This window comes from Eriocheir sinensis, unplaced genomic scaffold (assembly GCF_024679095.1).
Source record: "Eriocheir sinensis breed Jianghai 21 unplaced genomic scaffold, ASM2467909v1 Scaffold476, whole genome shotgun sequence".
Taxonomy (NCBI): domain Eukaryota; kingdom Metazoa; phylum Arthropoda; class Malacostraca; order Decapoda; family Varunidae; genus Eriocheir; species Eriocheir sinensis.
In genome coordinates, this window is record NW_026111805.1 from 287,742 (window position 1) to 302,500 (window position 14,759).

Consider the following 14,759-nt stretch of genomic DNA (forward strand, 5'->3'; position numbering starts at 1 on the left):
GATCCAGAAAGGTTACAGATTCTGTAAAGTGTGCGGTTTTATAAATGGATGAAGGGCTTAAATAAGGGAGACATTCATAAGGTTTTGTTGGTAAGAGAACCGGGTAGGACACGAAGTAATGGGTTTAAACTGGATAAATTCAGATTCCACAGGGACATAGGCAAAAATTGGTTTATTAACAGGGTGGTGGATGAGTGGAGTAGGCTTAGCAGTCATGTGGTGAGTGCCAATACAATTGTCACATTCAAAAATATACTAGATAAATTCATGGACAGCGATATTAGGTGGGGTTAGATACGCGGGAGCTTAGGGTCAAAGGAGCTGCCTCGTATAGGCCTACCGGCCTCTTGTAGACTCCTGCGTTCTTACGTTCTTATGTTAACTTACAGATACCTCGGTATGTCATGTAACTTACTAAATGCATTCGATTTGCCTTAATAGCGTTTTTATTAATAATTTTTCAACAAAGAAATGGACGATTACAGCTGAATATAGCATTTGCTGGCATATTAGTGTTGGAAACGAGATTACACACTTTGAGAGGCACGAGAAGTGTGGACGGTACGATACGTTCTCCCAGCAACACCGACGCCCGGGGGACTGCCAGACCTCCCTCCTCCCTTCTATTCCTCCTTCCTTTCTCTTTATTCATTTTCCTACCTCCTCCTCATCCATTCATCCATCCATCTCTAGATTTGTCCCTCCGTGGAGGGACCATGGGCCTTTGTCGATAGACAGCACATGAAATGGGAGCCGACAGACTGACTATATATGTGAAGCAAACAACGAAATGTTCCCAGATTACGATCTAGTATAGTTTACCTTAAAAAAAAATTAATTTCAACATAAACATTTTACCACGTTGATGTAAAAAGCGGGAATAAAGTATATATGGTCTTAGAAACGTTATAGATAGCCATTGTGTCTTGGATTGTTTTGAGCCCACAGCTGAATGCGGCTGCCTTACGATTGGTTGACGACTCTGAAAACACGCTTGTGATTCCCTGGCGAGTCTTATGACGTCATAGCTGGTTACGTAGATTCTGGCCAATCAACGCGATCCTATCTCCTTACCTAAAGCTTTCTGGATCCACACAACTCGCTACGCAGCGGTAGCGTACGTTACCTATACGAGGGCTAACAAATCTGTAACATTGCAAAATCTTTCTGGATGCCACACCTGGCCAGGATAACCACGGCGGAATACAAGGCCCCCGAAACACCATCACTCCTTATCTGGGAGAAAGGTTAGCGCTGTCCTTCCTCGCCCCACGAATGGAGAGGAGAATAGAATAAGAAGAGACAGAAGAGGCATTACTCCCTACGTAGACTTGACTCTGGTACGACTTGACTCGAGCTCGCTGCCTTTCGTGGTGTAGGGAATGTGACGCAACCCTGCAGGAATTGTGACAAAGTAGATTTTTATGTGTAGAAGACATGATGCATCTCCGTAGGAAATATGTCACTACTGTGATAACTGCTAAAGCTGCGGGAGAGGTGACGTGTAGGAAATGCGCCACAGGAAATGTGGCGCGCCTCCATACACGCGACACAAACACAATGTCCACAAAATTAGGAAAAAGTATCATGGAAAGTGGGGCACCACCCGCCCAGGCGAAAGAGGATCGGAAATGTCCACAGGATGGAATCCACTTCTGATTGGAACAAGCACAGCAGGCGTTTTGATAGCTCCCCCAACATTCTCTTCCTCAACTTGTGCAACATTTGCTGTGCTTCTGTTACTTTCCATTCTGTGGAACACCACGTCTCCTCCTCTTTAACCGAAACACAGGTTTCTGACGCTACTACTGATGGTAATCTCTACTCTGTTCCCTCCTACTTCTCTTTCCTCACCTTCAACCCGAAGCTGGGTGTCTGTGTACGTTTATGTGCATCTATGTACGCAACATAACTTGCTCTGGCTCTTAAGTAACTGTCATTCTGTTACTAAATACGTCTGTGGTGTTCATCTCTCACATGACTGCCAACTAGGTAAAGAACATTGACCACTTGAATTCCAAAGTGGAGCGAGCACAGCTTGACTCACTCTCCCTTCTATTAATCTCCAGCTTGGGAAGCGTCACTGCTCGCCACCAGCTCTGACTTTCATCGTCTTTCACTGACCGGCCTGGTGAACTAGCCAACAATTTAGCTCTCCTTCATGATCTAGAGATTCTAGAGCATTTAGCTGAGCACGTATACCTCCGGCCTTGAAGATGCCCAACACTCCAGACTCACTGGGGAGGCGGTGGCTGAGTGGTCAGCGTGCTGGCGCGGCGTTCAGGAAGACGCAGCTTCGCGTCCCGCCGCCTTGACAAACAAGCTGGCAGTTTTTCAGCCATCGCCGAGTGGCCCAAGACTACCCACATGCTGTCCTGAAGACCATCTATCTACCGGACTCTAGAGTCACTCGGAAAGAGGACAAAGATGAGCTCCTGGGGGGCTGCATGAACCAAGCAGGATGGCGCCTCCTATTTCACGCCCTCTGCCTGCTCCTCGCGCTGAACAGCCCTGCTTCAGTCAGAGAGGGTTCAGCTCAGAAGCTTTTGCTAATCAAGTTCTCTTTATTCCTGCTCGGAATCGCTCCATATCTGTTCTCCGACTTACCCAACACTCCTTTTTTACTAAAAAATGTGAATCCTCTCTCCTACTCCAATTCTAACACAACGTATGTCTCACTATTTTAACCTTTATATCTTCCCCACCTCTGTCTAATTTCGGTGAACCTACAGCTGTCACATCTGTCTCCAAAGCTGAACTTTATCTTGAAATTCCACTCTGAACGCCTCAGGGCATATTGATCCCACTGATCCCTCCTCTGGCTCCATTATGCCTGCTCTTTATTTTTAAGGAATAATGTTTTCTATTCTCTCTTGGGGCTCCATCCTCAGAAGACTTATGGACATGATTGAAGGTCTATTACCCTTGAGGTCTGTGCTACCGTGCTGACTCCCCGCCTGGTCAAACTCTTTCGTCTCTGCTTCTCAACATGCATCTCTCTGTCCTACTGGAAGCTAAGTCTATATATACCAAGTCAAGTCACTCTGCTTCAAAACTGCGACCGGTACGCGCAGGAGGCGGTTTTGGGGCGGAGCAGTCTGACGAAGTCACTTGAAGCTAAAAAAAAAAATACCCGCCTGTTCAGAGGTGACTAAAGTTGGGGCCGTATATGCACTCTGGATGTGCATTCTGGCCTTCTTTCACAGCGCGTTCAGGCAAGCCACTGACGAAAAAATATATTTTCTATTGTGCTATTGCGTGACTGTAATTCCAATGCCTACAAACGGCGGTGCGGGGTGTGTGGGAGGGCATATTGAAGTGATTGATTTAAATTAGTCCGCCTTTCTTCGTTTTCTCTAAATCCCTGTTTCAACATTCTCTAGTTTGGCTCCAAGCAGCGTCACGCATAAACCACGCCTCAGCCGTGTCTCCTCCCACAAACCTGCGAATGACTTGACTTGGTGTATATTGACTTAGACTGGAAGTACACCTACATGCAACGTGTGCGTAAGAAGATTGACCGCTCAAATCCTTCAAACTACCGTACTATAGTTTTGCATTCTCGTTCTTATAAAGCTTTTGAAAGAATGATAATCCTCAGAGTCTTATGAATCCAAGCTTTGTTCCTGATCGCTGTTTCCACAGTCATTACACTTCTCTCGGAAAAGAAATAAAGATGTCATTATATCTCCCCTAAACAAACTAAGAAGAGGAAGAAAAGAAAGAGGAGGAGGTGGAGGAAAAGGAAGAGGAGGAGGCAGAGGAAGAGGAGAAGAAGGAGGAGGACGAAGAGGAGGAGGAGGAGGAGGAGGAGGAAACATGGAAAGACAAGCAACAGAAAACCTATTGGCTCATTACGAGGTTGCCTGCTCCAGAGCCGTGATCTGCCTGACAGTCACTTGGTGGAGGAGAAAGAAAAGGAGGAAGGGAAGGAGCAGGATCAAGAGAAGTATCAATAGGTGGGGCAGGACCAGTAGCTGCGTTTGTCACATGAGGAGCGTGAGCGTCAGGAATATACAGAAGAGAAGGAGGAGGTGAAGGAGGAAAATGAGGAACAAAATTTAGCTCAAAAAAAGCAAATAAAAAAATTGAAAGTCAAAAAAAAAAAAAAAAAGAGATCATAAGTACCACAGTAAAGATGTCAGAGATAGAGAGAAAAAGAGAGAGAGAGAGAGAGAGAGAGAGAGAGAGAGAGAGAGAGAGAGAGAGAGAGAGAGAGAGAGAGAGAGAGAGAGAGAGAGAGAGAGAGAGAGAGAGAGAGAGAGAGAGAGAGAGAGAGAGAGAGAGAGAGAGAGAGAGAGAGAGAGAGAGAGAGAGAGAGAGAGAGAGAGAGAGAGAGAGAGAGAGAGAAGAAAGGTTATTGAAATATATATATGATAGATTGGAGAAGAAGAAAAAAGGACACTAAAAAAGGAGATAAAAAAACGAAATATAATTACAAAAAGAAGAAAAATCCCACATAACTATCTTTTTACATTTATAAGACTAACCTCACATTCCACCAGCTCCCATTCTTCACCCAGACTCCACACATCCTTCATTCCCACGCCCCTTCCTTCCCAACCCCCTCCATCTCCCATCCTCTTCTTTCCAGACCCCCTCCATCACCCCTACCCTTCCTTCCCAACCCACTCCATCTCTCCTCAACTTCCTATCCCTTCCCTCCATACCCCCTCCCCTTACTTCCCCATCCCCTCCGTACCCCTTCCCCTTCCATCTTCACCCCTCCATCTCTCCTCAACTTCTTATCCCTTCCCTCCATACCCCCTCCCCTTCCTTCCCCATCCCCTCCGTACCCCTTCCCATTCCATCTTCACCCCTCCATCTCTCCTCAGCTTTGGTTCCCTCCCCTCGATCCCCCCTCCCCTTCCTTCCCCATCCCCTCCATCCCCCCTCCCCTTCCATCCTCACCCCTCCATCTCTCTTACTCCTCCTTCTCAATCCCCTCCATCCCCCCTCCCCTTCCTTCCCACACCTTCGATCCCCCTCCCTTTCTTTACCCTCCTCTCCATCCTCCTCCACTTCCCTACCCCTCCATCCCTTCCTCTCCTTCTTTACCCATCTCCCCATCCCCATGATCAACAACTCCCCGTAATTAAAACCTCTTACATTCCCTTCCATTTTTCCCCACCCCTCCATACCCCCTCCCCTTCCTTCTCCACTCCCTCCATCTACCCTCCCCTTTCTTCCCAACCACCCTCGATCCCCCTCCTTTTCCGTCCACCCCCCTCCACCCACTCCTTTTCTTTCCCTCCTTCTAATCCTCCCCTTCATACCCGATCCCTTCCATCTCCCTTTTTTTTCTTCCTCAACCACTCATCTCCCTTCACCTTCATTTTCTAACCCCTTCCTGCCCCTCCCCTTCCTTCCCTACCCCTCCATCCCCCACAAAATTCTCCCCACCACGTCGATCCCTCCTCGTCGTCCTTCCCACTCCTTCCATTACACATCCCATTATTTCCCCCCCACTCCCTCCCCCCTCCACTTCTTTCGCCACCTCCTACATCCCCCTTCTCCTTCCCTTACCATCCCCTACATTTTCCCTCCACTTTCCCATCCCCTCCATCCCTTCCTCCCGTTACTTACCCATCAATCCATCCCCCAACCCTATCCACCCCATCCCATCAATCAACAACTCCCCGTCCTTGACACCCCTCTCTCCCCTCTACCCTTCCTTCCCGGCCACCTCCACCCCCCTCCTCTTACTTCAATATTACCTCCATCCCTGCTAACCTTCCTTTCCCACCCCTTCCTTCTCTGCACTTCCTACCCCACCGCCTCCTTCTCCCTCTAACCTTCCTTTTTTCAATCCTCCATTCCCCCTTCCTACCCCACTCCCTCCATCCCCACTCCCCTTCCTTCCTAACCCACACCATCCCAACTCCCCTTCCTTCCCCACCTCCTCCATCCCCTCTCCCTTTCCTTCACCATCCCATCCACCCTCTTGCACTTCTTCCCCACCCTCTTTATCCTCCCTCCCAGTCCTTCCCCACGCCTCTACCCCGCACCCATTCCTACCCACCCGCTCGATCCCCGCTCCCCATTCTTTCCACCCCTTCAGTCCCCCTTCCCCTTCCTCCCCAACCCTCTCCATCCCCCCTCTTCCTTCCCGAGCCCTTCCATTACCCGTCCTTTTCCTTCCCACCCCATCCATTCTCCCTCCCCTTCATTCCACACCCCTCCTCCTCCCCTCTCTTCCTTCCCTTGCCCCTCCATCCCTTTTCCCTTCATTTCCTACCACACCATCCCACCTTACCCCTCCTGTCCACCCCACTCTATACTCCTCCCTTCCTACCCCACTCCCTCAACCCACACTTACTATTTTTCCTCCCTCTCCATTCCCCTTCCCCTTCCTTCCCCACTCCCTCAATACCCTTTCCCCTTCCTTCTTCATTCCCCTTCACTCCTTTCCCCATTTTTTCTCCTGCCCCTCCACACCCCCTCCTCTTCCTTCCAAACCCCTTCCACCCCTCTTCTCATCCCACCATATCATCCCCCCACCCCCTCCTTCCCACCCCCTACATACCCCCTCCTCTTCCTTCCTCACCCCTAGACCCCCTCCCCTTCTTTCCCCTCCCCCTCCACTGCCCTAACAGGGTATTAGGCTTTATTAACAGGAAGGTAGCCAACAGGAGTGCAGAGGTCATCCTCAGACTCTATTTAGCGTTAGTTAGGCCACACTTAGATTATGCTGTCCAGTTTTGGTGCCCACACTACAGAATGGACATCAACTTGCTAGAATCAGTTCAGAGGAGGATGACCAAGATGATTCAGGGACTGAGGAACCTCCCATATTAAAATAGGCTGAAACATCTAAACTCACATTCACTAGAAAGACTAAGAGTGCGGGGAGATCTGATAGAAGTATTCAAATAGTTCAAGGGTTACCACAAAGGCGATATTATAACATAACCATCATCATGTCATCACCATTATAACATGACCATCATCATGTCATCACCATTATAACATAACCATCATCATGTCATCACCATTATAACATAACCATCATCATGTCATCACCATTATAACATAACAGTCATCATGTCATCACCACTATAACATAACCATCATCATGTCATCACCACTATAACATAACCATCATCATGTCATCACCATTATAACATAGCCATCATCATGTCATCACCATTATATCATAACCGTCATCATGTCATCACCATTATAACATGACCATCATCATGTCATCACCATTATAACATAACCATCATCATGTCATCACCATTATAACATAACCATCATCATGTCATCACCATTATAACATAACCGTTATCATGTCATCACCATTATAACATAACCATCATCATGTCATCACCATTATAACATAACCATCATCATGTCATCACCATTATAACATAACCGTCATCATGTCATCACATTATAACATAACCGTCAGCATGTCATCACCATTATAACATAACCATCATCATGTCATCACCATTATAACATGACCGTCATCATGTCATCACCATTATAACATAACCATCATCATGTCATCATCATTATAACATGACCGTCATCATGTCATCACCATTATAACATGACCGTCATCATGTCATCAACATTATAACATGACCGATATCATGTCATCACCATTATAACATGACCGTCATCATGTCATCACCATTATAACATAACCATCATCATGTCATCACCATTATAACATGACCGTCATCATGTCATCACCATTATAACATGACCGTTATCATGTCATCACCATTATAACATGACCGTCATCATGTCATCACCATTATAACATAACCATCATCATGTCATCACCATTATAACATAATCATCATCATGTCATCACCATTATAACATAACCATCATCATGTCATCACCATTATAACATGACCGTCATCATGTCATCACCATTATACCATGACCGTCATCATGCCATCACCATTATAACATAACCATCATCATGTCATCACCATTATAACATGACCGTCATCATGTCATCACCATTATAACATGACCGTCATCATGTCATCACCATTATAACATAACCATCATCATGTCATCACCATTATAACATGACCGTCATCATGTCATCACCATTATAACATAACAATCATCATGTCATCACCATTATAACATGACCGTCATCATGTCATCACCATTATAACATGACCGTCATCATGTCATCACCATTATAACATGACCGTCATCATGTCATCACCATCACAACCATTAGTGTTGTTGCTACAGCCTGTTGTAATGCAAAGATTTTGAGAATTTAGCTTGATTGGCTCCTGCGTTATGACGTCACGCCGGGGAGGCCAACTCACATTCGTATACCATTATTTATCGCCTTCCTTGGGAGTACATTTTTGCATTGTGTATGTCTGATTTTTTGTTTTCTTATGCCTCTATATAATAGTATGGGTACCAGGCTTTAACCTAGCCTATTGTTTGCTGGGAACAACAGGGCAAGGGTTTATAAATACAGATAAGTGTTGTTCATTCATTTTTTAGGCTGAAGCCAGGTACGCACACTATTATATAGAGGCATATGAGAACAATAAAGCAGACACACACAATACAAAAATATATTCTTGAGAGAGACAAAAAAATAATGGTATACGGATGTGAGTTGGCCACGCCCCCCGGCGTGACGTCATAACGCAGGAGCCAATCAGCGAGCAGCGGGAGCGGCGGCGACACGTAGACTCTCAAAATCTTTGCATTAAAACAGCCTGTAATCCGCCATCAGATTGTTGGGGTGTTTGCTGCTATTGTATATTTCCCTCACACCAATGTAGATTTATACAGGCTACTTGATATTTTTGTTTGTTTTACGGGAGAGGAGAAAATTGAGGAGGAAAAGAATTTTCTCTCAGGCAGAGAGCATTGACACGCATTTCGCGGACGGGCTGTAGTAATGGCGTCACTAGTGTCACCGTCTCCACGTGCTCGCCACCGCAGAGGATCCGGCGAGACTGGGATGAAGACGGTCACCGCTACATTGTGTCCTTCATGGCGGAGGGCAAGGCGGCACAGCTGCAGGCCGTCATCCCCGAGCACTATGACGGCCACGAGATGGACGCGGCCGGCCTGACGCCCCTCCACCACGCGGCGCAGCGCGGGCTGTCCCTGGCTATGGTCAGCGAGCTGCTGCACCTGGGCGTGAGCCCCCACGTGCTGACCCCCGACGGCATGACCCCCGCTGACCTGGCACGGCGGGCAGGGCACGAGGAGGTGCTGGCGGTGCTGACCAAGCACCAGTGTGGAGAGGTGAGTTGGGGCGAACACAGTCCTGATAGCGGTGGTGGTGCTACTACTACTACTACTACTACTACTACTACTACTACTACTACTACTACTATTTTTACTATTACTACTAGTACTACTGCTACTACTACTATTATTTAGCTACTACTTACTACTACATTACTATTACAACATAAATGATACCTCCACCCATGCTTTATTTTCCCAGGTTATTAAATTCATGGAGGGCTCCCATAGCTTGGAGGTCATTAGCCCCACTGTTCGGGTTAATGACTGTGGCATCCAACCATATCAATACCATTAGCACCTGACATTCAAATCACCCATCTATTGTCTAGATCCCTTCCTTCCCTACTGTCACTCCTGACCCAATCTCTAATGTCACTCTCCACCACTGTGGCTTCTATAGTCCATATTGAGATGGTGGTGGCTTTCAAATAGAGTGTTCCAGCCCTGAGACATAGGATGGCCGGACCTGAGTAGGGAGAATGAGGAAGTGACACCTCATCCAGGCGGACAACGTGCTCCTTGGCTGTCATTTTTTCAGGAGAGATTGTCTCCATGAGGCGTGTGGTAAGCATTGGGCTCCCAACCCATCCTGCTGGATGTGTGTGAATGAGGGGTGAAGGTGCCCCTGATCCACATGTTGGATTCCTTCACTGTATGCCTTGTCTTCCTGCTCGTCCCTGTAGGCGGCTTGCAGGAAGCCACGGCACAGGCAGCCATCGGTCAATGATTTGATGAACGCCTGCTGTCCGCGCACCCAGAACTAAGTGGGCACTTGACTAACCTGTGCCTCCCAGAGGTATTGGCTGTCCTGTACCAAAGGTGTTCGCCGTCCAGGGAAGCAGTGCTGGCTCGGTAGTGATCAGTTTCTATATACCTCCCAAGCACGTTGGCTGTCAGATCCCCTACTCATCGTAAATGAATACAGATTGCTTCCTCTTTTACATGTCACAGTGTGACATCATTTGAGATCCACATATACAGAGACTGCAGTCCTCAATCGCCAGGCCATATCTCAGAGCAAGTTTGACAAATTGTTGTTTGCTGAGGCCAGTCTTTGCTCTGATTGGTGTTGACAGCACAGTTAGAGGCGCCTGCCTCCTGTGCTGTGTATTTTTCACCATTTGTGGGACAGGCGGGTGTAAGATTAATCCAGCTTGCCTTTTGGGGCCTGTTGCCCTTCTTCTGAGATTTTTCTTTTTTAATATCTCTGGCTTCTGTTTGTTCATCTCGTCTCTGCCTCCCCGGAGTTGACAGATCCTGTTGGATGAGTGACCTGGTAAGGCTGATGAGTCACCTCCCTTTATCTGCCAGCTTTCAGGGCTGGTGATCCCATCCCACCCAGTCTTGGGGAAGTGCTAAGTATATCCTCTCTTCCTCCCTCAAAGCATGATATTACCAGCGCTGGCAAGAGAATGATTTTATGGCAATTTAGTGGTTTGAGGAGTGGACTGATGTCGGGGATGGAAAGTATCAGGAACGTTCACCGATGTTGGATGCCGTGGGTGTACGCTGAATAGGCAGCGTGTGGCTCAGTCTTGGCTATGGCAGACAAGGCTTCTATTTCCTTCACTCATTCAGCTACTTTGTCTCCCACGTACTCCTTCTTATATACCTCTGTCCCGATCACTGCACCTAAGTGTCGTTGTCCGTCTTTTGTCACAATGACGCCACTTCCTCTAAAAGTTTATGCGGCATTGTCATAATGTTCAGGTTTGACGATAAGAACAGACTTGGTGGCGTTAGAGATGTATCCTATCTCAGGGCCGGCGGTGTTCACAGTGTCCCACCACCCTTTTAAGTCTGAGATTTTACCAGCACCTGAGAGGTCATCCGCATCAGCCACCTGTTTCACCCGTGTTTCTGCGAAAACGATTTCATTTTGGAGGACTGATAGGCCCAGGGCGTACATAGCCATGGCTATTGGGTCACCTGTTGTTGTTCCCTCAGATGATTTTAACACTTTCACTTTTCCACTGTGGCTATTTATATATAAGTCGGTCGGGTATGTATAGGTATTTTCGACATACATAGCTAAGCTGGGGCACTTAGTTTTAATGTTGTGTATCATAGTCTTTCTATTTATTGTGTTGAAGGCATTTTTGGCGTCAACAAGAAGCACTGCTTCGCACTCCACGTGGTCGAATATCTCCCGCATGGCATGGACTGCTGCTTCTCCTCCTGCCTGCTGCCCCGCACAAACTTGGAGGTTCCCTGCTGCCATTCTCACATCTTCTTTGCCGACAGCCATGATGCATTTGCCTACGATGCGCCGCAGACTTCTCCGACTCCTAGGCCTGCATCCCGGCCTCTTGTCCAGGGGAATGAGGCGGCATGCAATCAGGGCGTCCACATAGTGGCAGCTGGAGGAGGCGAGTTTTCTTGCCAGTGCTGCAATGGTGTTGCGCAGGTCACCAGCTGCATTGCCAAAGTTGGCGCTGCTCAGCAAGCTTCGCCATCCCCGTGCATCAATCCTGAGGGCTGCCATGATTCTGTGGGGGCCTTCTGCCACACCATCTCTCCTCTTATCCTTTCGTATATAACTGGATTCGGTGGTTGGTGACATCCTGCCAGTCTCAGTCCCTTCAGGTCACTCGGTGGAGGATGTTTTCCTTGAGTTGATTGATCGTGTCCCTGGTGAGTGGAAGCACACCCCGTGTGGAATTTTCTGACAAGGCTCGTGTTGCAGACGCAACGTTGCCTTGTCGCATTTTATCTGCAAATTTCCGGGCCCTGTCTTCTACTACTATTACTACTACTACTACTACTACTACTACTACTACTACTACTACTACTACTGCTACTAGCCTACTGATAGCAGTGGTGGTGGTGCTACTACTACTACTACTACTACTACTACTACTACTACTTTACTACTACTACTACTACTACTACTACTACTACTACTACTACTACTTTACTACTACTTTTACTACTTTACTACTACTACTACTACTAGCTACTACTACTACTACTACTACTACTACTACTACTGCTACTACTATGTATGTAATAATAATAATAATAATGTATTATAATTAATAATGTGTAATATTAGAAATGTGTGGTACCACTGCTGTATATACTACTACTGCTACTGGCCTGCTTCTGCTCTGTTGTTGTTATTGTTATTGTTAATGTCATGTATCAATGATATTGATTATTATTATTATTATTGTGTGTTCATTAGTATCATTATTATTATTATTATTATTATTGTTATTATTATTATTATTATTATTATTATTATTATTATTATTATTATTATTATTATTATTATTATTATTATTATTATTATTATTATTTATTATTATTATTATTATTATTATTATTATTATTATTATTATTATTATTATTATTATTATTATTATTATTATTATTATTATTATTATTATTATCATTATTATTATTATTATTATTATTATTATTATTATTATTATTATTATTGTTATTATTATTATTATTATTATTATTATTATTATTATTATTATCATTATTATTATTTGATATTATTATTATTATTGTTATTATTATTATTATTATTATTATTATTATTATTATTATTATTATTATTATTATTATTACCACCACAACCATCATCGATCACCATCAATACCATCACCATCATCATCACCACCACTCCGTCACTCCCATCATCATCACCATCATCATCACCATCATCTGCAGCAGCAGCAGTGCCTCAGCAAGTCAAGAGCAGCAGTTATTATTATTGTTTATTTTGTAGTAGTAGTATGGTGATTGTTTATAGTACTAGCGGTATTATTAGTGAGTGGTTAATAGTAGTGGTTAGCAGTTGTTAGTAAAGTAACAATAGTAGTAGCAGTGGTAACGACCAGTAAATAATGATGAACAAAGTAAACTGATAGTAGTATTAATAGTAGTAAACTAGTAGTAGTATATAGTAGTAATAGCAGTAGTAGTAATAGTAGTAGTAGTAGTAATAGTAGTAGTAGTAGTGGTAGTAGTGTGTGTAGTAGTAGTAGTGGTAGAAGTAGTAGTAAAGCAAGTAGTAGTGATATGTGTAGTAGTAGTATTATTAGTAGTAGTAGTAGTAGTAGTAGTAGTAGTAGTAGTAGTAGTAGTAGTAGTAGTAGTAATAGTTAAGTATTAGCCGTTATTTCATAATACAGGATATATCCACAGCTCTGATATATAAATATATTACATAATCAAGAATACAAATTTTCCTCATCCACGAAAACAGACAATCCTTAAAAAGTTGTACAGTTTTAATTGTCATAATCACGGGCATCCAACCATTCCATCAGCAGCCCTAAAACATGCAGGGCGTGCGTCAGGCTGCATGCCCTTGCACCCATTCAACACGAGGTCTTAACATTTCTGAATTTGCATGAAGATTATTAATATTATACATATCATAAAATCATGCTGCCTAAAAGAGTCATCTTAAAAACCGGTACACTGTGCCTAACGAGAGGCTAAGTGGCCTGGGCAGATTCGTCCAGTGCCTGGCCCGGACAAATGCAGTGTGGTGCCTGAGAAGCAGCTGGTCACACCGAGCCGCCGGGATGTGGCTGCTGGCAAACTCTGGAGCTTCACGAAGTCTGTTCACTGCCTTACTAAAAGCAGTGTCAAAAAAATTAAAGGAGTTAGGGTTAAAGGAGAAGTGATAGTTTCGTATAGGAAGTCCGTAATCAGGAAAACACAATGATTTAAAAATAAATAAATGTGTCTTTATCAACGTATTAAAATTCCCTGAATATGCCATAAAATTCCCTGAAGAAGCATAACAATTAGTGGGTCTAAAATCTATGCCATTAGCATCTCTAAAGTTAAAACAAATATAATGTCCAAGACACTTGAAAGCCTTTACCGCCTGCAGCACATCACCATTCAGCTCAGCGTTACGTGTTGGCTCGTCCGTCCTGTTACTGAATATTACACATTTTGTTTTGGCTGTGTTGCTTGTAAGGCGGTGCTCGTCTATACATGTAACAAGTTTATGATATAAAATCTCCATTTGTCTAACTGTTTCTGTCAGTAAAACTAGATCATCTGCATAGGCTACAATATTGCATCTATAATCCCCAATGCAGCAACCAAAACTAGTGTGCGATATTTCATTAACGATACTGTTTATGTAAAAGTTAGGCGAAAATGGGGACAGAACACCCCCTTGTCTCGCACGTTTCTCTATGAAGCAATAATCACCGACGGAACTCTGCCATTCAACACTCACTCGCTGGCTCCTTGAGTAGTGCATAATCAGCAGCACCGCATCAACAGGGACGGACGAACTTAACAACTTTATCCCAAGAATGAAATCAAAAGATTTACTAAAAGAATGAACGTGGCGAGGTCTGACCTCCTGTGTTTAGAGTACTTCATAGTAATCTCTTTCAAGAGGAAGCAGGCATCAGTGGGGGACGAACCGGTTTCAAAACCCACTTGTCTAAAGTTCAAGGGAAGCTCCTCAGCTGATATATCTAAAACAAACATCTCAGAGATTTCCAACAAGC

At 44.8% G+C, this 14,759-nt stretch overlaps 1 protein-coding gene across 1 annotated transcript in view; it reads left to right on the forward strand.

Annotated features, from left to right (window-relative positions):
• LOC126992489 (ankyrin-1-like) overlaps window positions 1–14,759 on the forward strand; it is an 80,908-nt gene that overhangs the window by 43,680 nt on the left and 22,469 nt on the right. Inside the window, exon 2 of the mRNA XM_050851247.1 lies at window positions 8,947–9,255. Within this exon, the coding sequence (XP_050707204.1) occupies window positions 8,947–9,255 (309 nt within the window). The remainder of the gene's footprint in view (window positions 1–8,946; window positions 9,256–14,759) is intronic.